Raw genomic sequence first — 23,635 nt, 5'->3', positions numbered from 1 at the left:
TCTTCTATTAGCCCATACACACTAAGCGCTGCGAATGCCTTTACAGAACATCTTGCTGCAGTAAGTAATGCGAATCATATTCCTTCGCTCCCTGCCGTCGTGCATGGGAAAATGATTTCACATGACCTGTTCCAGGACCATCTCTAACCGAGCATACATGGCTTCGAAAGGCAAAGGCAGTAAATACGAAGAAGCACACTCTTTAGAATCTATACCATGGATAGTACCCCAAAGGTATTTACCGAGTTTTGTACTTGTAGAGACTTGCGCCTACTGATAACGTATCCTGCAGAGTGTATGTATTGCAGTCTTGTGAACGATGTATCAAAAGCAGGCGTCTTCGTATGATAACAAGATGCAAGTCGAAACTCTTGTTCGAACCAAAAGCACATCTTACGAATGCGCCACTTCCTTTGTCCAACATTGACAGCACGATACCATATGCACAGCGATATTATGTAACCCTACTTCTATACCCTTTCACTCATGCAGGAATTGCGAAAGGGCTCAAACGAGGGCTAGCTCTTCTCTAGCAAGAACTGGCAGTATTGCCAGAACACACAGCGTCTCTGCGGAGAGGGTGACGCTGGGAGGACTTTCTTGCGTGTTGAAGGGGAAAAAAAATCGAAAACGCGAGATTTAAATACCCACTAGCGGAGCACTAGTCCGCGTAGGGGCACGAGACCATGAAAGACGCTCACGGCCCGTCTCGCTCTGTGCGCTTCTAAAGCAGCGTGCTGATAAAGTAAGAGGGTTGTGAATACCTTTAGGAACTACTATTGTGTTAGTGTGCTTGGGCATCTTCTGTGCTTCCAGGGTTCCTTGGTATTGTGTGCACGCGTCGCACCACAGCACACGAGAAGCTAGATGCACCGCTTCACCCATCATGGCCGTCTTCTGGTGTCAAGACTCATCACTCCTTGCTACAGTCCCAGTCGACTGAAGCCACGTCGGACGCTCTTGCACACGCTCACGCCAACCTCTCGCCTCTCCCGCTACCCCGCTACATCGTCGACACCATCACTTCGTTCCCCTCCACCATCCCGACACCCTGCCTTTGTCACTGTCAGGCACTGTTCTCACCGACGAAACATGTGCAAGCACTTTGGCGCAGAGGGCCACTCGTCCATAGACATCACCAAGGGCCGCGAGGTGCTGCCCGCCAATGTCAAGCCCATCCACTACGACCTGACGCTAGAGCCGGACTTTGCCAACTTCACCTACCAAGGCACCGTCACCATCGAGTATGCACATGTGTGTCTTGTACGAGAAAACACCCCGCTGACACCCCCGCCAGTCTAGACGTCGTCGATGACACCACCTCGATTTCCCTCAACACCAACGAGCTCAAGATCCACTCGACCAAGGTCACTGCCGGCCAGCAGGTCATCACCGAATCGCCCAATGTCACCACCGACGACGATGCGCAGACGACCAAGGTCAGCTTCGACCAGACCATCCCCGGCGGCAGCCAGGCGAAGCTCACCATGACCTTCTCCGGAGTCCTCAACGACAACATGGCCGGCTTCTACCGCTCGTCCTTCAAGGCCGCCGACGGCTCCACCACATACATGGCGACGACCCAGATGGAGCCTACGGATGCCAGGCGGGCGTTTCCTTGCTTCGACGAGCCGGCCCTCAAGGCCAAATTCACCGTCACCCTCATCGCCGACGAGAAGATGACCTGCCTCAGCAACATGGACGTGGCGTCGGAGAAACAGGTCGACAGCGCCGTCTCGGGCGGAAAGCGCAAGGCCGTCACCTTCAGCCCGACGCCCCTCATGTCGACGTACCTCCTGTGCTTCATCGTTGGTGAGCTCAACTATATCGAGACGAACAACTTCCGCGTCCCTGTGCGAGTCTATGCTCCAAAGGACCGAGACATTGAGCACGGCCGTTTTTCTCTTGAGCTGGCGGCAAAGACGCTGGAGTTTTACGAGAAAACCTTTGACAGTCCCTTCCCGTTGCCCAAGATGGACATGGTCGCCATCCCCGACTTTAGTGCAGGCGCCATGGAAAACTGGGGCCTCGTCACCTATCGTGTTGTCGACGTACTCATCGACGAAAAGGTCAGCGGTGCGGCTACCAAGCAGCGCGTTGCCGAGACGGTGCAGCACGAGCTCGCACATCAATGGTTCGGCAATCTCGTGACCATGGACTTCTGGGATGGCTTGTGGCTCAACGAAGGATTCGCAACTTGGATGTCATGGTATTCCTGCAACGTTTTCTACCCTGACTGGAAGGTCTGGGAAGGCTATGTTACGGACAACCTGGCTAGCGCACTTTCGCTCGACTCTCTACGCAGCAGCCATCCCATTGAGGTGCCCGTAAAGCGGGCAGACGAGATCAACCAGATTTTTGATGCCATCTCCTATTCCAAGGGCTCCAGTGTCATTCGCATGATCTCCAAATATGTCGGAGAGGACACTTTCATGGAGGGCATTCGGCGCTATCTCAAAAAGCACGCCTATGGCAACACAGAGACTGGTGACCTGTGGGCTGCCTTGGCTGATGCCAGTGGCAAAGATGTTGGCAAGGTTATGGACATTTGGACCAAAAAGGTCGGATTCCCAGTCGTTACCGTCACTGAGGGCACCGACTCTATCCATCTGAAGCAGAACCGCTTCCTCCGTACAGCCGACGTCAAGCCAGAAGAAGACCAAACTCTATACCCAGTATTTCTCGCCCTGCGGACGAAAGAAGGGGTTGACGAAGACTTGACGCTTTTCGACCGCGAAGCCGACTTCAAGCTCAAGGATCTCGATTTCTTCAAGCTTAACGCAGACCATTCTGGCCTCTACCGAACTTCGTACACGCCAGAGCGATTACGGAAGCTTGGAATCTCGGCCAAGGAGGGCCTCTTGACTGTTGAGGACAGAGCTGGTATGATTGCCGATGCTGGTTCGCTGGCCGCGTCTGGCTATCAAAAGACGTCTGGCATACTCTCGCTTCTGGACAGCTTCAAACACGAGGCAGAGTTCGTTGTCTGGGGAGAAATCACCGGTCGCATTGGTTCCCTCCGAGGCGCATGGATGTTCGAGGACCAGAAGATCAGAGATGCTCTGAAGAAGTTCCAACTGGAGCTTAGCGCAGAGAAGGCACATGAGCTGGGATGGACATTCAATGAGACGGATGGCCATATCGAACAACAATTCAAGGGTCTCATGTTTGGTGCTGCCGGTATCGCTGGAGACGAGAAGATTATCAAGGCATCCTTCGACATGTTTGAGAAGTTCAAGGCAGGCGACAAGTCTGCCATCCACCCCAACATCCGCGGCAGCGTATACGCCATTGTTTTGGCGAATGGTGGGCCAGAAGAGGTGAGTCCTTGTACTGTGACATGTGAAACTTAAACTAATCATCCATAGTATGACGTCATTGTCAACGAGACACGAAATGCTGCCACGAGCGACGAGCGTAACTCGGCTCTTCGTGCGCTTGGTCGTGCCAAGTCGCCAGAGCTCATCCAGCGCACGCTCGCCATGGCTCTCAGCGATGAGGTCAAAGGCCAGGATATCTATCTGCCCATTGCAGCCTTGAGGTCACACGCAGAGGGCTGTCACGCGCTTTGGAAATGGGTCAAGGACAACTGGGAGGAGCTGGAGAGAAGGTTGCCCCCCAGCTTGAGCATGCTAAGTTCGGTTGTTGCCATTACGACATCGGGCTTCACTCACCGGGAACACATAGAGGACATCCAGGCGTTCTTCAAGAGCAAGAGCACCAAGGGCTTTGACATGGCGCTGTCTCAGAGCATTGACGCCATCAGCGCCAAAGCCGCATGGCTCGAGAGAGATGCGGACGACGTCAAGACATGGCTACAGGAACACAAGTACCTGCAGTAGGAGCGGAATGTTTGGGGGACTGCCTTGAGAGATGGCTGTACAAATAGATAGAGAAAACAGAAGATACTCTTGCGCCATCAATACATTGTGTACCCAACAAACACGACAAGTTTTTTTCTTTTTCAATGTTCGACAGGATGATTCACGCTGATGTAGCCGGTTGAGGACTACAAAGCATCTAGCAAAAGCTACCCTAAAGGTATTTACAGTGTCTTGTCTTACGAAACTAGATAAACACAAGACGATATTTACCCCTGCATAGAGGATTTTGTACAACTTGTATAGAAGGAGCTTCGTTGTAGGTGGCTACCTGGGTAATCCTTAACCCCCTAGTGGGGACATGAGAGAAGGTTACGTCGGCCTTTCTGAACGTGCCAGCAGCCGAACATGTGAGAATCGCCAGTTTGGAAGCGCAACGACTGCTGCCGACTTCCGCGCCACTGTCGACTCGTATGACGTGCATGTACGTGCATTCACGATAGACATTCGACAATTGTGTCGCACGACTTTCCCATAGTCGTGCAGGCACAAAGAACAGAGCTAGGGCCATCATGGCGCAAGAGACAGCACCCGCAGACGCGCTTGCGCTCGACGACATCGAAGAGCTCCAGCAGTTCCGCCGCTCACCCCACCCGTATTTGCGTCACAGAGACGAGATACGGAGACAGTCGCCAGATCCGGCGCATGACGCTCCTCCGCACTCGCAATCGCAATCGCGAACCCCGCCTCGGCCTTTGGACAATACCATGCATGACAACGACGGCAGGACACGTAGGAAAACGGCATCACAGTCACCAAGCGAAAGCGGCACCGAGGCTGACGACGAGGGCTGTAGCCTTATCAAGGCACTACCTGCTCCTCCCCTACGACCGCACAAGGGCCTTCGTGATTCGCGGTCATTAGGAACAGAGGAATGGGCGAGTCCCCTTCTCACTCCCACACAAATCGACGACGAGGGGAGAAAGCTCTCCGAGGGCTACTTCACCCGCACCAGCAAGACGAGGCGCAAGGGAGATGTATACCATAGTGACGACGAAGCGAGGGCAGCCAGGCAAAAATATCTCCAACGGCGGCGCAACGAGCTGGTCAGGAGAACGACCGAGACTGCGTTGCTCGCAGGCATTGCCGTCCTCGCCGTCCGCGGTTGCGACTGCTGGGGCAAGCTGCTGGCATGGCATAGAGGTCAGTCTGCCTCCCTTTGCATGTGCCAAAGTATGCTAACCTGTGTCCAGTAGAGTTGTTGACGCATGTTGCAGTCATGGCTAGCGTTTTGGGGCTATATCCGCTTCGGCTTCTGTACTACTCATGGAGAAATCACTCTCAACTCCGGCTTGGCCGTCAAATACATCTACCAGCCGCCTTCGATCCAGCCACTATACTCTACCCCCCAATATTGCCCGTCCTGATTGCGATATCACTGTTTGCCTCATCGTCAAAGCCCCTTCTACCCAACATGTTGCTTGGACTAGCCGCTTTACCAGCCAGACTTGTTCCATTCAGGAGCGCTACCTTGGGCTATTCTCCTCTGCATTGGCTGGTGTCCATCATGCCCCTGATCGCTGCCGAGAACACCGATATACCCTCTCGGTTGTTTGCACAGACACCATACAAACTCAAGTTACCCCCGCCTAACCAAGGTCTAGACCCAGAACTTCTGGTGACGTTGTTTCCCCTGCATCAGGCGCTACTACCGCCGCTGTACTATCTCACCACGACGAGCCTCCTACCAGCAGAATTGCATCTGCTTTCCATTGGGCTCATCAACCTTCTGTTGTTCTCGGATACCCCTCAAGCAACCATACTCACCGTCTTGTTGTGGCTGGGCGGGTTGGGTGTTTTCTTGCTTTGCGGCAAGATCCTGAAGTGGGGCGTAGCGCTTGCACGCATTCCACGATGGAGGCTTCGACATGCTGGTCAAGTCATCCGAGCTCGACAGAATTTCTTGCAGGTCCTGAACCACAGCCTGCGGTCCAAGCGCGGTGGGAGTGGTTCTGTGAGAAACGTGAGTGACAGTGATGCGGACGAAGAAGAACCTACATTCGAAAATCCTCTTCACAAGACCAAGAGCCTGAAAGTCAACATTCTAGATTCTGTGAAACACAGCAGACTTTACATGAATGGCGACGAGCCGCGATCTGCTGCTGAAGCGACAAACACGAGCTTCCAGCAGCCGAATGCTGGCGAAGAAGCCACTCATAGCAGTGGACGTAAGCGTAGGAATACCCTTCCAGTCCTCACTGCTGAAGACCACGAGTCAAAACATCGATATTCGAACCGAAGGCGATCGAGATCAATTGTGCAGTCTTACCTGTCACTCACGCCTACCGAAGCCACCACGAGGAAATGGCTGTACGCGGGATACTTCTATGTGATTGTAGTCGCTTTGATACTTGGACCAATCCGGTATAGTATCGGCGAACATGCTCTTCACCACCACGAACCGTTTGGATGGGCCATCGGTTACCTTTTTGGCAATGTACCGCGCGTGCGATGGGAAGTATTCCAGTGGAACTTGGACTGGTGGGTCCCTCTGCCATCGAGACTGGACCCTGACGACATGCTCGAGTCCGCACAGCATCTGTCACCTGCGGAATATGTCCGTTGCTTAGTGCTGGGCGAAGCAAACACGCGTCTCTTGCTGAGTCTGTACTGTGCTGGAACCATCTTTGCTGGTCTCATTGCAGTCTTCTCGCTTTCCGCAGTTGTAGAAGTCGACACACGCAGAAAGGTGTTCCATGGCACCATGGTCGCGATGCTTCTTCCGACCATCTTCATCGACCCATGTTTTGTCGCGCTGGCCCTTGCGCTGGTGCTTGCGATATTTCTCCTTCTGGATCTGATTCGCGCCTCGCAGCTGCCGCCGCTGTCCAAGCCCATTGCCAGGTTCCTCACACCGTATGTGGACGGTCGCGATCTCCGGGGCCCAGTGGTAGTGTCGCACATCTTCCTCTTGATTGGATGCGCAATACCACTTTGGCTATCGCTCGCAGGTGTAGACCGAGATGGCGACGAGCCCTGGCAAGGCTGGGAGGTCAAAGATAGGGACGTGAGTATGGTGGCAGGGGTGGTATGTGTAGGCATGGGCGATGCCGCGGCATCTCTCATCGGCCGCCGCTACGGACGGCGGAAATGGCCGTGGGCAGGCGGAAAGTCACTTGAGGGCTCCTTAGCGTTTGCAGTTGCAGTGTCGGTTGGGCTCGTGGTGAGTAGAGTCTGGCTTCACGTTGGATGGGATAGTGGTCAGGCAGGGCAGAAGACGACGGGCGAGTGGGTCCAGGACGCATTGCTCACGGCGGGTAAGGCGGGTCTATGCGCGACGGGCGCAAGCCTCAACGAGGCGGTGCTCACAGGCGGGAACGACAATGTGATAGTGCCAGTCATACTATGGGCTCTTGTGAGGGGTGTCAGGCTGTAGGCAACGGATTCAGCCGCATCAGGCGGGACGCAGGTACGCCGTAGATAGTCTGGTATACTAAAATGCCGTTCACATGGCCATTTGCGCAGGGGAGTATGACTTGCATCTCCAGCCTCGAGGGAGTTACGTCAGAGATGGGGGAGAAGATGCAATGCCGGTGCAGGTCATCCCGACGGCCAGATGAGGGGCTAATGGCGCTTCACGCTTATCGTCGCGCAGATTAAGCCAGCGATATGCTTCCGGACTCTGCGCTTTACAACTCTTCCACCACATGCTATAACATGCAAACCTGTATAAGCCGATGAGCATGTACGGGGGCGTACTAACTGTAGATTGAACAGACTTTGACTCATGTTTTGTAGTCGTAGTAGGACTGTTGTAAGGTAGTGCACTTTCTTAGCTAGCTAGCGGCGAGCACGCGCGCGTTATCGCACGTGCATCAACCACGACTACTCCAGATGTCCCACGCCTCGACTACCGCCTACCGCCTACTGACTACTGCCTGCTATCCTGCTGCATTCATTCTCCTGCTCCCCTAATCTCCCACTTCCTTCTACCGCTCTGCTTTCTTCTGTCCAATCTGATATCTTCCTCGCTCGTCTACTCGTCGCGCCTTGCATCCCCGTTGCCGCCGCCGTCGCGTTCACTACCACGACCATCATCCATCCCTCACCACTATCGATAGCCCGACGACGACGACAGCCCATGTCAAACGCCCTCACGGCTACCCTGTATCCGCATCTTCGCTGGTAGCTGACGACTGGCTACATAGACTCCAGCAGCCTCGTCCGGGCCCGGCTTCTCAGCCAGCGCCGCCTACAATGGCTACACCTTCAAACCCGCCCGCCCCACGGCGGTCGGGTGCATCGCCGTCGACGTCGTCGCCCGCTGCCACGGGCTCGGAGCAGATTATCGGCAAGTTCAAGCGCTTGCATCATATTGGCAAAGGTAGCTTCGCCGAAGTCTATCGTGGCATTCACATCGTATGTTGTGCTACCCTTGCTCCCCGAGCGAGCATCGAGTGCTAACTACGTCCCTGTACAGGAGAAACGGCAGTCGGTCGCCATCAAGTCGGTCAACATGACCAAACTGAACAAGAAACTCAAAGACAACCTCGTCTCGGAAATCACAATCTTGCGCAGTCTGCACCACCCGCACATAGTGTCGCTCATCGACTGCCATGAGACGCCCTCTCGCATGCACATCATCATGGAGTTCTGTGAACTCGGCGACCTGTCAGCCTTCATCAAGAAGCGATCTGATCTCGTCAACCACCCACAGACCCAGCGCATGATAGAAAAGTACCCCAACCCAACCGTGGGCGGCCTACATGAGGTCGTCGTCCGCCACTTTGCCAAGCAGATGGCGAGCGCGCTCGAGTTCCTGCGGTCCAAGAACTACATCCATCGTGATCTGAAGCCCCAGAACCTGCTCCTCAACCCGTCATCCATGTTCTACTCGCAGAGTGGCACTCTGGAACGCATGCCTCTAGCCGCCAGTGCCAATTCCTTGATACCCGCTACTGGCATCGCCTCTTTGCCCATGCTCAAGATTGCTGATTTCGGCTTCGCTAGGATTCTGCCGACTACCTCGTTGGCCGAAACCCTCTGCGGCTCTCCCCTCTACATGGCGCCAGAGATTCTGCGATACGAAAAGTACGATGCAAAGGCTGATCTATGGTCCGTGGGAACTGTTCTCTTCGAAATGATGTGTGCTCGACCACCTTTCAGAGCGAACAACCATGTAGAGTTGCTGCGCAAGATCGAAGAGCGCAAGGACCAGGTCCGATTTCCAGAAGGTCTCGTCAGCAGCAGGGCTATGAAGACCCTCATCCGCGCACTCTTGAAGCGAAAGCCAACTGAGCGTATGTCCTACGAGCATTTCTTCTCAGACCCGGTTATTCGCGATGAAATCCCAAATATGGTGGACGAAGACCTTCCTGGCTCCATGCAAGCTTCTGAACGTATGCAAACCTCTGTACTAGAGCCACCGATCGAGCCACCCAAGCGACTACAGAAAGCGCCTGTTGAGATCGACTCAAGAACTGCTGACAGCCCCTACTCGCCCTTGCCCAGAGACAGGACGACTACCCTTGGCACAACACCGCCTTCACGGCCTAGCTCCAGACCCGTTTCCGGTAACTTCTCGAGCACTCCGCCGCAACATCTTTCTGCACGAAGAGCCAGCAACGCCCCGATTGATCCTAGCGAGGAACGCACTTCAACTCGCGAACACCGCCGACCCACTCTTACCAACGCTGCAACCGCACCGGGACGTACCGCGACACTGCAAGATCAGACCGCCGCAGCTACTACTATCAGCCACAGGCGCAAGTATTCTCGCGATGAGCAAGCACCGACACCAACCGGCCTCAAGGAGCACTTTGAACGCGAGCGGATCCCACAGAGAGCTGAAGCTAACGTACTGAAAGAAGCCGCAGAACGAGCCGCACAAGATAACGCGTTGGATGAGGGCTTTGTCTTTGTAGAGAAGCGCCGTGTGGAGATTGATGCACTCGCAGACGAGATTGCTAACAGCCCGCAAACACAGCGAGATCGTCCCATTCACCGAGAGGCCGCTATGAAGCGACGTTCGACAACACAAGGGTCTCCAACATCGACCACTGGCGCAGTCCCCTCCAAAGCTATTCAGATCCAACAAAAGCCAGCCATTACGCACCAACGCACAGCTTCTTACAGCCGGAGACAGTATCGCCCAAGTTTCGAAACCGCTACTTCCGCCCTATCCAAGGCTATGAACATGGTCAACATTCGAGGGCTTGGTCTGTCGCCACCTGTTATGAAGGGCGTATCTCCCCCACAGGGCTATTCCGCATTTCCAGCGTATCCGACTGCACAAAGCAGCATGCTGCTAGTCGGCGACGGAGGCAAAGTGGTTGGCAAGGACGAGGACATGACCACTGTGAAGAGGATTGAGGATCTGGCGCAGCTCAGTCACGTTGTTTATGGTTTCGCCGAAGTCAAGTACAGCCAGCTCGTCCCAGTTGCACCAAGCGATCCAGCTCTAGGTATCGGCTCCACAGGCGTTGCTCGCAAGCCTAGTAGTGATGTGATTGAGGATGACGATGATGACGACGATGACTTGACGCCCGATACTGTTCTTATCATCTCTGAGGAAGCGCTAGTGCTTTTTGTCAAAACGTTGGCAATGTTGAACAAGGCCATGGACTTAACCGGGAGTTACTGGAACCGGACTCGCCGTACTAGTGGCTCCGACGGAGCAGGTCGAACCAACGCAAAGCTTGGCCAGGTTGTCTCGTGGATGCGCGACCGATTCAATGAATGCTGTATCAAATCTGAGATTGTTGCACGCAAGCTCAAGCAGGCACAGCAGCAGCTACCAACAGACCATCCCAGTCATCCTCAGAACCGGTCGGCAGCATCTGGCTCTGCGACTGCGGTCGGTTCTGCCGAGAACATCCTGCTTACAACTGGCGTTACGGCCGAGAAACTATTGTACGACCGCTCCCTAGAGATGAGCCGCCAGGCAGCTATTGACGAACTCACTGGACACAACTTGGCCGACTGTGATATCAATTACTGGACTGCCATTACAATGCTTCAAGCTGTCTTGGAAGAAGAGGAAGACTCGCCCAACGACAAGGCTGATGCTGAGGAAATCAATGGTCTCGATGGCGAAGATCGACGCTCGATTCAGAAGCGTAAGTGCCGCTACAGTGTCCTCTGAGGGGAATGCCGCTAACCGTCACAGTTCTCGAGCAGATGAGAAGCCGTCAGCGAGCGCTCAAGAAAAAACTTGACGCGCTCAGGACACAGAAGCGCACTTCCATTACTAGTGCGCCCGCACCACACTCCGTCGGTCGCAGCTCGCCTTCCCAAGGTGCTGCGAAGTAGTCGTGTAGAGCAAGAATTTCTACACGTTCGCAAGCAACTTTACATTTACTGGCGTCTAGGAATGGGATGGTCTGCACGCCACTTTGGTTTGCTTGTATAGGTTTGCTTTGGGGGTTTTTTTCTGCCTAGTTGGGGATAATGGCGCCTCATGGAGGGCTTTGGCGCACTCGCACGCGTTCGCATATGATACCAGGATCTTGGGCAGCGATGATGTGCAGTTTCTTATTACTGTCAGGCGTCGTTTGAATTATATAGCGGGTCTAGGCGCATGGCTTAGGCGGCGTTTGGTTGTATTTCTTATGTCACGGGATGACGTCTTGAGTTGTCCTGAGACGTAGTTGTTGCGTTCATCCTAGACCAGTCGTTTAGGCAAACGAGCACGTATTGAATCCTGCGCAGTATGTCGATGGGGAGAATAATGGGTACGAGTTAATGTATCGAAATTGCAGACTTTACAGTAAACGTGATGCTTGCAGGGTAGTAGTTTGGTTCGTCCCTACTATACTTGCATTTCTTGATGTGCAACTAGGTATCAAAGCTATGCAATGCGTGGTACTGCACCATTCTTCCACTTCAAAAGGAACAACGGGAATGCCCTACGCATTCGACTATCAAGTCCATTGTCTTGCCGCTCGCACTCCTAAGAGATGGAGATGCTGATAATCTTGATATCCTCCTCCGGCTTCTCCTTGTATACCTTGGTGTTCTCGATTTTGTGAACAACATCCATGCCTGCGATCGCTCGTCCAAAGATGGTATGCTTGTTGTCGAGCCAGGGCTATATGTATGTCACAGTCAGCGTGCCGCTTCGCCATCGGACTGATAGATGATGAGAGAAAGAGAGAGAGACGGACAGAGAGAGAGAGAGAGAGAGAGAGAGATGGAAACTTACAGTTTTTTCAGTAGTAATAAAGAATTGACTTCCGTTTGAATTTGGCCCAGCATTCGCCATGCTCACCGTATAGGGTTTGTCGTGTTTCAAGTTGGAGAACTCGTCTGCAAACTCGTTGCCCCAGATACTCTCTCCGCCGGTGCCGTCGCCAAGTGGGTCACCGGTCTGTATCATGAACTTGCGGATTACGCGGTGGAAGATGACGTTGTTGTAATAGTTGTTGCGTGCGTGCGTGACAAAATTCTCCACGGCCTTGGGTGCCGCGTCCGGGAAGAGACGGATGGTAATGTCGCCGTAGGTAGTGTGGAGAATGGCCGTAGTACCCGTTGCTGCAAGCGCTTTGTCGTCCTTTTGTTTGTTCGAGGCGGCGGCACGGGGCTTCTCGTTCTGCACGTCACGAGTCGACTTGGTAGCGCTGGCATCATTGGTGTACATGTAGAAGCGGACCTTGCCAGAACCTGTCGAGACCAGCATAGCGTCTCTCGCCTCGGCTTCTTGGAGTAGTGGGTTCTCGCTTGCTGCCATTTCGACTGTGACAACACCCTTCTTCTCTGGCTGGCCCTGGTAGAGACACAGCCATAGCGGCCGGATGGATTCTTCTTGGCCGTACAGCTTCACGAGCTTGTTGGTCAATGTGTTGATGACTTTGACGCCGTACATGCTGCCGTATAAAATGAAATTACTCGTTTCGTCAAATATGACATTCATGCGACCCCTTGTCGTGGGCTGGTCAAGCTCTCTCTCGACGGCTATCCGTCGACCAAACTCCATGTCTTCTAGATGCTGGACAGCGGTACCGGCCTGTTGCATGCTGGTGATAGTCTCAATAGATTCATCGTATGTCCTATAGAGTTTGCCCGTTGCAAAATCGAAGATGCGGATCTTGCGATCCGGAAAGGAAAAGGTCGCAAACTGCTTCCCAGTAGGGGATATGGTAAGCGACGAGGGCACACATTTTGACTTTTTGAACTCGAACAAGTTCGTGGAGCTCTTCAGCGACCATACGTTGTCTGGCTTTTCATAGTTTCCATTGGGTCTCCAGTATTCCACCATGCCCCCTTGATCGACGCTCACGACACAGTCGAATTCATTGTTGTACGCCATTATGCTGACCGACGCCCTGTGTATGCTCTTCAGCGTTTGTAGCGGCTCCGGGTTTTCCCCCCTGCCATCGTATATGCAGATGCAACTATTCTCTTCGGCGCTGACGGCGAGTTGGGGAAAGCTTGCGCCTCGGCCGTGCAGCCAGCAAACCGCCCTAGGTGTGTAGTCGACGCTCAGCATGGCCAGGAGGTCGAAGGTGACAACGTCGAAGATTTTGATCGTCTTGTCGGCGCCTGCAGTAGCAAAACTACGGCCATCGGCACTCACGTTGACAGACTTGATCTCGCCATTGTGCGCCTTGAACTCCTTGATAAACTCTATACCGCCAAAGTCCTTCTTCCAAAACTTGACCACGCCGTCAACGGAGCTTGTTATGAGGAAGTCGGTGTGGGGGGTCAAAGTGGTAAAGCATAGTTGCTCGCGGTGCATGAGTGATTTGGAATAGCGGGTTGCGCTGGGCAGGGCAGCGACATAGAGCTTCTCATACGGCAACTTGCGCTTTTTCCTCTTGGGCGCTGAGGACGGGAGGGCCGGCCCAAAGTCATCGTCGTCGGAGGATGTATCGTCTAAGAGAATGTTAGGGAGTTGGTGCGCGTGGGGCGCGGATTGGCAATACCGTCTTGGACTTGGGCAGCAGCTTCTCTGGCAGAGACGGCGCCGTCAGCCTCCATGTCAGCACGCGAGCGCTTCATCTTGCTCGGCGACTGTGATCCATCGATTTCCATCATGACGATGCAGTGAGTTTGTCGTGGGCGGATCGGCTGTCGCAAGCTCAAGGATGCAGGGTCGGAGCTTCCGACCAGACGCGCTCTCACTTTCTCGGACAGTCTCCCGCATTCCGCAACAACACCAACGACATCACCGAACATCATCGCCGTCACCACGGACATCTCGCGCTCCAACCTTTGACCCCAGCCCAGGTTGATACTCGCTATCACTGACTGCGTATACTGATACACCACCATCTCGATTCCGCACCAAGCCCGGCCGCCTCGCCATTACCGCCTCCCGCCCTCATCCTCCATCACAACTACACTCACACCCACCGCACAACCTCACCATGAGCGGAAGCGGCGACCAAGAGCGCGAACACGCCCTCGAAGCTTACAAGTCCAAGCTGCTTGAGTCGAGAGAATGGGAGGCCAAGCTCAAGGCGCTGCGACTGGACATCAAAGGCCTCCAGCACGACTTTGACGTATCAGAGGACAACATCAAGGCGCTGCAGAGCGTCGGCCAGATAATAGGAGAGGTACTGAAGCAGCTGGACGAGGAACGATGTACGTATGCGTTTGCATGAGCTCAAGAGACGCCACACTAATGTCCCCGCAGTCATTGTCAAGGCATCCTCGGGGCCCCGTTACGTCGTGGGATGCCGGTCAAAGGTCGACAAGGCCAAGCTCAAGCAAGGCACACGTGTGGCTCTGGATATGACGACGCTTACCATAATGCATGCTCCCCCGTGAAGTCGATCCGCTCGTCTACAACATGTCGCTCGAAGACCCGGGGCAGGTTAGCTTTGGCGGTATTGGTGGTCTCAACGAGCAGATCAGAGAACTACGTGAGGTGATTGAACTGCCGCTGAAGAATCCAGAGCTCTTCCTGCGAGTAGGCATCAAACCACCAAAGGGAGTGTTGCTCTACGGACCGCCGGGCACTGGTAAGACACTATTGGCACGCGCTGTGGCGAGCAGTCTTGAGACCAACTTCCTCAAGGTGGTCAGTTCGGCCATCGTCGACAAGTACATTGGAGAGTCGGCGCGACTAATCCGCGAGATGTTTGGTTACGCAAAGGAGCATGAGCCCTGCATCATCTTCATGGACGAAATCGACGCTATTGGTGGACGACGCTTCTCTGAGGGGACTTCGGCAGATCGTGAAATTCAGCGGACTCTCATGGAGCTGCTAAACCAGCTCGACGGCTTCGACTACCTAGGACAGACCAAGATCATCATGGCCACAAACCGACCAGACACGCTCGACCCTGCTCTTCTCCGCGCCGGACGTCTTGACCGTAAGCTCGAGATTCCCTACCCAATGAAGTGGGTCGTCTCGAGATTCTCAAGATCCACTCTGCCAGCGTAGTGACAGATGGGGAGATTGACTTTGAGAGCATTGTGAAGATGAGCGATGGCATGAACGGTGCCGATCTACGTAACGTTGTCACAGAAGCGTAAGCACCTCTTCCCGTATGATTACAGTATGGCTAACCCACCACAGTGGTCTCTTCGCCATCAAAGACTACCGAGACTCGATCAACCAGGACGACTTCAACAAGGCAGTACGGAAGATGGCTGAGTCAAAGAAGCTGGAGGGCAAGTTGGACTACCAGAAGCTGTAGAGCCATCGCCTGGACTTGGATGATGATGATAATTGAAGATAGAGCCATGAGTATCATGTACAATGGCATCATAGGAAAGAGGTTGAAATGATTACTCGGACCCTTTCATGCATCCTGAACTCGGTGATATTTCTACACCCAAGACACTAGATGTAAAGTACATGGTCGCCTTGCGATCTAAAGTACCACTAGGGGGAAAGTGCATGGATTTGTGTCGCGTCGCATTTATTACATACACCAAGGCAAACTAAACACACCCGAAAATCTTCGTGGTATGATATTCTGGTAAGCTTGTCTGTAGAAGGCATGCAAAACATATTCTTTCACCCATGATGGCATTGGCGCTGTGAAGCTTGGCGTCGGCGTTAGAAAAAAGTTCGCCGATCAAATTTCAGCTCCACCTGCAACCGCGAAGACGAGAGAGCACTTTTGGCTCAAACTACTCCCTGGATTCCTTTTGCGCAGGTCAAACGGCAACCGCAATGTCGTCGTCCTTCTTCACCACACCAGCCTCACAACGGAAACGGAAGCGCGGCGAGGTCGCCGCCGGCCCCCAAACGGCGCAACACAGACGCGCATGCTCGCCGCTCCCAGCGAGAAGAGTCGATCAGCGGCAGCGACATATCCGACGATGATGGCGCACCTACTTTCGACGACGACGACGATGCAGACGACGGCTCTACTACTTCTGAAGACGAAAACGAGACGGCGGCAGAGAAGCGCCTGAGACTGGCAGAGCGCTATCTTGAGAACATCCGCAACGAGGTTGAGGAGGACGTGGGCTTTGACGCCGAGCAGATCGACAAGGACCTCATCGCCGAGCGGCTGAAAGAAGATGTCGCAGAAGGCAAGGGCAAGATATATAGGTCAATCGCCGCCGATCTTGACTTTGAGCATGCATCACATGCGACCGGCTACTCAGGGCTGCAAAAAGCCACGACAGGATGCGCCGTCAGGCTGCCGTATGCCTGGACTATCAGCAAGGACCTCGTCGTCGAGAAGTGGGAAATCGCTGACCCAAAGTCGTATGCGCCCGACCCCAGCCGACCGTCCAACCTAACGCCGCGCACCACACCAAAAAGGCTCCTCTGGCGGAAGGGGAACAAGAACAAAAAGGGCGACCGCGCCTTTCTGGGTCACACGGGCGAGATTGTGTCTATAGCCATCTCCGACTCGGGAAAGTACCTGGCCACTGGTGACAAGCATGCTCGCCTGATCATCTGGGACGCTGACACCCTCACGCCCCGTCACCTATTCACTCGCCATCGAGACGCCGTCCTCTCTCTGTCCTTCCGAAGGGGCACCGAACAACTTTTCTCTGGCGGCGCAGACCGAGCTGTCATTGTCTGGAGTGCGCCAGAATCAGCATACATCGAGACGCTTGTCGGACACCAGGACGCTGTTATTGGTGTAGCAGGTGGGCTGGAGCTCAACCAGGAGACTTGCGTCAGTGTAGGCGCACGAGATCGTACCGCTCGTTTGTGGAGAGTTGTCGAGGAAAACCAGCTCGTATTCCACGGAGGTGGTACGGCCAGACAAAAGGGCTTGGACAAGTTGCGCAAAGGTCGATTTGGAAAGAATGTTGATGGAGATGAAAAACAGGATGAACAAGGCAATGGCGGAAAGTCCGGCGATGACGACCCGCTCATCGCATATGCTGAGGGTTCTATCGATTGCGTTGGTCTTCTCGATGCGGGCTTGTTCGTTACAGCATCTGACAATGGCGCACTGTCGTTATGGTCTGTCAACCGGAAGAAGCCTCTCTTCACATACCCACTCACTCATGGCCGCGATCCACCGCTCTCGCCCGAGCAAATGTCAGCCAACGATGACGCCGCAACATCAGTAAAGCCTGGTCCCCGGCTACCGCGATACGTGACGGCGCTTGCTACTGTTCCTTTTGCCGATCTCATCCTCACAGCAAGCTGGGATGGCTGGATACGCGCGTGGAAGATTACAGCGGACAAGAAGAGCATTGAGCCAGTGGGTAAAGTAGGGCGCGTACCGATTGTGGAAGACGAGTCTATGGTCAATGGCGATACCAAGGACGAAGCCATCCTCATACGAGGCATTGTCAATGGCCTTGCAGTTCAAGAGAGGGGCGACAGAGGCAAAGATGGGCTGTGCGTTGTGGCTGCCGTAGGCAAGGAGCCCAGATTAGCCAGATGGATGTCTGGAAAGGCCAAGAACGGCATCTACGTCTTCGAAGTACCTAGAAAACACCTAGCAAATGGTACAGCGGACGAAGACAAGGAAGACGAGGAAGCATAGGCGAAAAGCAACTTGCATTGTGAGGCGTTTGTGGATGCATACTAGATACCAATCTGATCACGCATTTGGTGCCGGACCTTGCAGTCGGCTTCTCATCCCTAGTTCGAGATGATTTCCTTTCTCCAATGTCCAGCTCACATGTGGTTTGCATGCTTGTAGTATCATTTAGCAGCGTGTCCATATTTCTTGCTAGGAGTCTTGCGCTCATGATGCCATGGTCGCATGTGAAGAGTGAGTGTCTCCAATATACAAAGTAGATGGCTAAGGTCACGATAGCATAAACACTTATAGCGTGCACCATATGTTCGACAGCAAATGCGAAAATGTATTGTGAATGTCACTGTGCAATATCATGTCTTGGCCAGAGGCCGAGGTGACATACGAACACGTCCAGGATACATTATGATCCTTTGATGTTGAAGTTGGGAGTAGCCTGCAACTGCCTCAAGGGTATAACCTAGCGAATACGATTCAACTGATGGTAACAGTATACGGATAACTCGATGGCGTATTGTTGTGTTAAAGCTGGAGCAGGAGTGAATGTGTTGGAGTCGGCACATGCGTTGTCCTTCAGGTATATGTTGGTGATGTTCCCGTCTCTCGTCATTGTGAGCCTCAGGCTTCGGTGTTCAATGGTCAGTCTCTACGGTTGGCATTACTAACTGTGGGTACTTGATGTGGACGTTGATGCTACCATAGAAATACGACTTTGCTATTTGCGAATTCTTGATATGGATAGCAGTCACCTGTAGCTCTAGATCTAAGCCGGTAGGCTCTTGACAGGAAAAGCAGTTAGTTGGTCTTATTTTTTGTGATGCCATAGGCTCCTGGATTGATAGATGAAGAACTGCTACAAGATGGCGACCAAGCTCCACCAGCAGAGAGCTAAATTGCTCAACTTCAACATTAGTATATTTTTCCTGCAAACCCCTGCAGTCTACACTATTGGAATGGGGAAAGTCTGCTAACTCGATGCCTGGAAATGAAAAGGGAAAAGGGCGAGCCTAAAGCTGCTGCGCGCCACGCTGTCGTCGTTGCGGCTACCACAGCACTTGCTCTTACTAGCAATGCTTCCTTGGACGATGAACGTGAAGCTTCTGGCCATAGGCGGATAAGAGGCAGCTATTTCATGAACTACAATCAGTTTCCGTGATTTGACAGTATACCCCGAAGTATTCGCAGGTAGGGATCATGTGCTTCCATCAGTTCTTCTGACTAGGTATTCCCAACACCATCATCTCCACTCGAGTATGCAGCTAAGATAGGCGAGAACGGCACGCACCGGCCGATATCGAGACCCGCTCTAGACGTTGTCTATTGCCGTTGTTCTGTATCCGGTTGATGGTTGGAGGAATGTTCTGTGACGTGGGTGCTCAACACTTGATGAATGTCATCCAGCGCGTTAGACAGCTTGTTGCACAAGCGCCCTTCCTCGACGGTGACGCTGTTGTCGAATAAGCAAACAGTGATCGCTACTCACGACTACACGTGTCCTGCGGTCCTGGCCCGGATATGCGACCATGCCCTCGTTGGGCTGCATGGTGGCTCCCATGGAGCCGCTTCATTGTGGGTTGTGGCATACGTGCATTTGAGTTGGGCAGCAGCTAGGCGGTCAGTAAGGTTGCTGAGATGAACCACGTAGCCGACTAGACGAGGGTAGGATGACTCCCAGCAATGCCAGTACTACGGCAGGATGATGAGGTCAAGTTAATAGCAATGGCAATGGGCGGTGCAGGTGCAGTAGAACTCCCACATTGCAGCCATACCATCGCTGTCGTCGTTATTGACCTGCGTCGGCCAGTACCAATATTCACCCTCGCTTCAGCCAGACTATGTCCGGGCCAGCACAATCGTTTCCTACGCATTATTATCTAATTCGGAGAGTTGGGCGCAGGCCTTGACACAGATTCCCACTATATCGATTTGGCGTTGGAAAAGACAGGGCCGAAGCACAGCACTGCCGCCTAGTCGCGACCAAACTGTTTTGGCTTCCACAGTAGACGCTTTCTTTGCTCTCTTGCCCTCCCCCAAGACGTCGCCCGACTGTCCCGCCTGACCGCAGTCTGCCGGCCGCACGCAACGTCTGTTGTCGTTGTAGAGGTTGTTTACCAACACGCCACTCCTTGTAGCGTACCGTCTTTCTGCTGAAGGGCAACGCATCATCTATCTGCCCCGCGTTCTCCTGACATCTTCTCGCCCGCACATCCAGCCCCTCCTGTGCTCCACCTTCAACCCTCCCATCGCCGACGCCGCATCGCTCCTTGCTCACGCACTTGGGAACCCTGGACTCGGCCATTCTCTGGTAGAAGGAGGCTCGAGTGCGGTTCCGTCAGCACCACCAGCCTCATGCCGTTAGTCATAGCCCATCTCCCCCATCGTCGCGCCATGCCCCATGCTGCGTCGTCGCGGCGCTCTGTCAAGTCGCGCGCAACACACAGCACTGCGCCGTCGAGCGTCTCCATTTCTCCTCCCCAGCGCCGCTATCATGTCAAGGGTGACACTAACGTGGCCATCAGACTCCGGAAGGGAATCACAGTCAATAACCACACGGGCGCCTTCGAAGACGAAGACGACTTTACCGACGAGGATTCGGCCGGCATCCAGGTAGTCTCAGCCAGCGAGGACGAATACAGCACCTCTGAGGTGACAGGCTCAGAAGACGACGAGGAAGACGAAGAAGGCGAAGAAGACGAAGACGACGACGACGACGACGAGAGCGAAGAGGAAGACGAAGGCTCGTGGGACTATATCGACGAAATCAACCCCTCCGACTCGGCTTCCCGTCCACGAGTCGTCAAACATCACTCTGCGCCACAGCACGCTGTCTCACGCCACGCTGTTGCACGCCACGCCATTCTCCCACCTGCAGTAGCTCCTCCACCTTCACGAGGACCACGTACCAAAGCCTCGCACCGAGATCGAGCCTCTTCGCGCCACGCAGCGCCTGTACCAGATCCTCCCTCGCGCCACGAGAGTCACAGCCGTAGCCGTAGCCGCAGCCACAGCAAACTGGATCGCGCACACAGGCCGAGGCGGGCAAGGCCCCAGTCCGTCCATCATCAGGACGCTCTCGATGTCGAGGATGACGACGACTACCCATACCCCCCTCACCCTGGCCACCCTCCCGGCCATCCCAGTGCTGGTTGGGGCCACATACCCCAACATGCTCCGAATGGCTACGCCCCCAGCTTGATGTCGGATCCACGCTTCCCGTACGGCGGCTTCCCAGGCGGCGCACAATCGCCTGCAGGTCAACTGGTGCCTTTCGGCCACGAGGCACACTCCGCCTACGCTCAGAACCCCTTTGCCCCTAATGGGCAGAATCCCTTTACTCAAGGGCCCCCTTCTGCTGGCGATCCACGCGGCGGCTACTTTCCCGATTACCAAGATCCGCGCCATCAAGACCCACGCCATCAAGATCCGCGTCACCAGGATCCACGACAAGCACGCAGAGGTCATCGTAACTCTATGCCGCCGGCACCCCCAGGAGCCCCTGGAGATATAATGCCCTACTCGCAAATGGGCTACTACCCACCGTACGGCGCTTCGCCCTATGGCGTGCCACCGCAGCACATGTATCCACCTTACGGGCATCCACAGCATCCACAGCAGCCCTCCCCACCTCCACAACACCCTCCCTCGAAGCGCCATACCCCGAAGCCAAAACCTCAGCCTGAAGAAGAACATCACCCACCTGCTACACCTGCTCCACCTGCTCCACCCGCACCGCCGCCTCAGCCTCAGCCGGCCCAAACCCCGGCTGACCAGATGCAACTGCAGCTTATGCAACAACAGCAGATACAACAGCAGCTTATGCAACAGCCAATGCAACAGCCAATGCAACAGCAACTGATGCAGCAGCCGATGCAACAGCAACTAATGCAACAAATGCACCCCATGTCTATGATGCCTTCCCCTCCGCCCCCGCCTCCGCAGCCTCCGCAACCCGATCCAAAAGAAGAGGGCATGCTCTCCAAGCTCGAGAAGCTCCTGCTGGGCAAGGAGGAGGAAGAGAGAAAGGCGGCAGAAAAGGCGAGAAGGGACGCCGAATTAGCCAAGTTTGATCGTCTTGAAAGTCTGCTCATTTCTCAACAGGAGGCCAAGATAGAGAAGGAAAAGGCTAAGAAAGAGGCTGCTGAGAAGGCTGCTCAAGAAGCTGCTGAGGCAAAGAAAAGAGGTGATGAGGACAAGCTCGCCAAGCTCGAGAGCCTCATCCTTGCCCAGAAAGATGAACAACTCAAGCGTGAGGCAGCCGCAGACGCAGCTCGTGCAGCCGAGAAGGCAGCTGCAGATGCGGAGGCAACCAAGATTGCAGAAGAAAAGAAGGCCGCAGCAGAAAAGGCCGCATTACTAGTCGAAGCAGCGAAAAAGGCAACTGAAGAGGCTGAGAAGAAAGCGGCCGCAGAAGCTGAAGAGACTAAGAAGGCGCATGAAAAGGCTCTGGCAGAGGCCAAGGCTGCAGCAGATGAGCTGGAGAAGGGAAAGAAGGCCGCTGAAGAAGAGGCGGCGAAGCTGAAACCCTCCGACGCTCCAAAAGCCCCGATCAAGTTCAAGGATGCCGTTGGCCGCAAGTTCAGTTTCCCATGGGATCTGTGCAAAACATGGAAGGTGAGTCCTCTGGACGATAAACTCCACTTCTGCGCTAACATTCAATCAGGGTATGGAAGAACTAATCAAGCAAGCTTTTCTGCATGTTGATGTGATTGGTCCTCACGTGCATGAAGGCCACTACGATCTCGTTGGACCGGATGGCGAGATCATCCTGCCTCAGGTCTGGGAAACCATGATTCAGCCCGATTGGGCCATTACTATGCACATGTGGCCAATGCCCGAACCTCCACCACCCCCACCGGAGCCGCCCAAGGAGGTATTCCCTCCACCACCACCCCTCCACCAGATGCGCAAATGTTCATGTCAAGCCACCTTCCGCTCAAAGGAAAAGGCAAAAGGGACAAGAGCAGGAAGCGTGAATCCTTCTCCCACGCACATGTTGTGCAAGTGCCTCCTGCCCCTCCGGGTGCTGCAGGAATGGCTCCCCCACCCCCACCACCGCCCCCTGGGCATCCCGCTGGTGGCCCGCTTCCTCCCCCTCCTGCAGTCGTCGTCATGCCCAGCGGTGGTGGCAGCTCGGGAAGTTCTCGCAAGAAGCCCACACCATCACCATTCTTCAGATGGGCTGCCGGTACCACTGCTCGTAAAGAATCCGTCAAGAAGAAGAAATAGGCTTGATAGCCAACGAACCGGAAGAGGTCGACTGGATCTTTCGAGTCTGTTGTTGAGTCAAGTTTCAGTGCTGTTAGTAGACTCCTTCACGTTTTTGTATAGCCGTGCCGCTCCCGATGCAGCGCTCTTCGATTGGTCGCAGGAGCGCTTTCTCTATGCTTCTTTCTTTGCAAGATATGCCTGATGCTGTTGCGGGGTCGCAATGCGCGCCCTGATGCTCTGTCACTTGCCAGTCATCGATTCGGGGCTTTTTGTTTTGGATTGCAAGGAAAAGTTCAGATACCATGGTCGTTTTAGCGTCGTACGTTTCGTATTGCGTGTCGCTTTGGCCTCTGGACTACCCCTTCTGCTTTGGCGTAGGCGTTGCACTTGATTTTGATTGAACTGTATGGCTGGAATGGTCAGTGAACGCACGGGTGACGGACTTATGATACAATCGTGTGTCTAGACCGATGGAAGCTGATGATAATATGAGTAACGATTCTGAAAATTTATAAGAAAATTTGTTGAAATCATGTTCTACGTTGATTGAGAAATAAGCCTCATTTCCAAAAACACCGATCCCTCCTTACCCAGCCACCATATATACTCTATCACCTCATACAAGGAAATAACTAAACAGGTGCGGCACTTCTATTACAGTCGACATTAGCATGTAACCAGCGAATTTATAGA

The 23,635-nt window shown here is 54.1% G+C and overlaps 7 protein-coding genes across 7 annotated transcripts; 6 read left to right on the top strand and 1 right to left on the bottom strand.

The window, feature by feature from the left end:
- Positions 1 to 1,092: 1,092 nt before the first annotated feature.
- ALTATR162_LOCUS10881 (uncharacterized protein) lies at positions 1,093 to 3,842 on the top strand (the record flags this gene model as incomplete). The annotated part of the gene is made up of 3 exons (XM_043318521.1): positions 1,093 to 1,244; positions 1,298 to 3,320; positions 3,369 to 3,842. The coding sequence occupies 3 exons, from the start codon at positions 1,093 to 1,095 to the stop codon at positions 3,840 to 3,842; spliced, it is 2,649 nt and encodes an 882-aa protein (XP_043174456.1).
- A 551-nt stretch (positions 3,843 to 4,393) lies between these two features.
- ALTATR162_LOCUS10880 (uncharacterized protein) lies at positions 4,394 to 7,257 on the top strand (the record flags this gene model as incomplete). The annotated part of the gene is made up of 2 exons (XM_043318520.1): positions 4,394 to 5,024; positions 5,075 to 7,257. 2 exons carry the CDS (start codon positions 4,394 to 4,396, stop codon positions 7,255 to 7,257), a joined length of 2,814 nt encoding a protein of 937 aa, XP_043174455.1.
- Positions 7,258 to 8,078: 821 nt separating this feature from the next.
- Positions 8,079 to 11,132, top strand: ALTATR162_LOCUS10879 (uncharacterized protein; the record flags this gene model as incomplete). The annotated part of the gene is made up of 3 exons (XM_043318519.1): positions 8,079 to 8,240; positions 8,302 to 10,939; positions 10,990 to 11,132. The coding sequence occupies 3 exons, from the start codon at positions 8,079 to 8,081 to the stop codon at positions 11,130 to 11,132; spliced, it is 2,943 nt and encodes a 980-aa protein (XP_043174454.1).
- A 640-nt stretch (positions 11,133 to 11,772) lies between these two features.
- ALTATR162_LOCUS10878 (uncharacterized protein) lies at positions 11,773 to 13,856 on the bottom strand (the record flags this gene model as incomplete). Its single annotated transcript, XM_043318518.1, has 3 exons — positions 11,773 to 11,910; positions 12,025 to 13,694; positions 13,745 to 13,856. 3 exons carry the CDS (start codon positions 13,854 to 13,856, stop codon positions 11,773 to 11,775), a joined length of 1,920 nt encoding a protein of 639 aa, XP_043174453.1.
- A 332-nt stretch (positions 13,857 to 14,188) lies between these two features.
- ALTATR162_LOCUS10877 (uncharacterized protein) lies at positions 14,189 to 15,466 on the top strand (the record flags this gene model as incomplete). The annotated part of the gene is made up of 5 exons (XM_043318517.1): positions 14,189 to 14,405; positions 14,458 to 14,541; positions 14,594 to 15,167; positions 15,206 to 15,298; positions 15,346 to 15,466. The coding sequence occupies 5 exons, from the start codon at positions 14,189 to 14,191 to the stop codon at positions 15,464 to 15,466; spliced, it is 1,089 nt and encodes a 362-aa protein (XP_043174452.1).
- Positions 15,467 to 15,948: 482 nt separating this feature from the next.
- Positions 15,949 to 17,737, top strand: ALTATR162_LOCUS10876 (uncharacterized protein; the record flags this gene model as incomplete). The annotated part of the gene is made up of 2 exons (XM_043318516.1): positions 15,949 to 16,005; positions 16,061 to 17,737. The coding sequence occupies 2 exons, from the start codon at positions 15,949 to 15,951 to the stop codon at positions 17,735 to 17,737; spliced, it is 1,734 nt and encodes a 577-aa protein (XP_043174451.1).
- Positions 17,738 to 20,122: 2,385 nt separating this feature from the next.
- ALTATR162_LOCUS10875 (uncharacterized protein) lies at positions 20,123 to 22,960 on the top strand (the record flags this gene model as incomplete). Its single annotated transcript, XM_043318515.1, has 3 exons — positions 20,123 to 22,345; positions 22,395 to 22,644; positions 22,737 to 22,960. The coding sequence occupies 3 exons, from the start codon at positions 20,123 to 20,125 to the stop codon at positions 22,958 to 22,960; spliced, it is 2,697 nt and encodes an 898-aa protein (XP_043174450.1).
- Between the last annotated feature and the right edge of the window lie 675 nt (positions 22,961 to 23,635).

This window comes from Alternaria atra, assembly GCF_907166805.1.
Source record: "Alternaria atra isolate CS162 genome assembly, contig: 34, whole genome shotgun sequence".
In the NCBI taxonomy this organism is placed as follows: domain Eukaryota; kingdom Fungi; phylum Ascomycota; class Dothideomycetes; order Pleosporales; family Pleosporaceae; genus Alternaria; species Alternaria atra.
The sequence above is the reverse complement of the archived record's forward strand: the minus strand, read 5'-3'. Positions and strand labels throughout refer to the sequence as shown.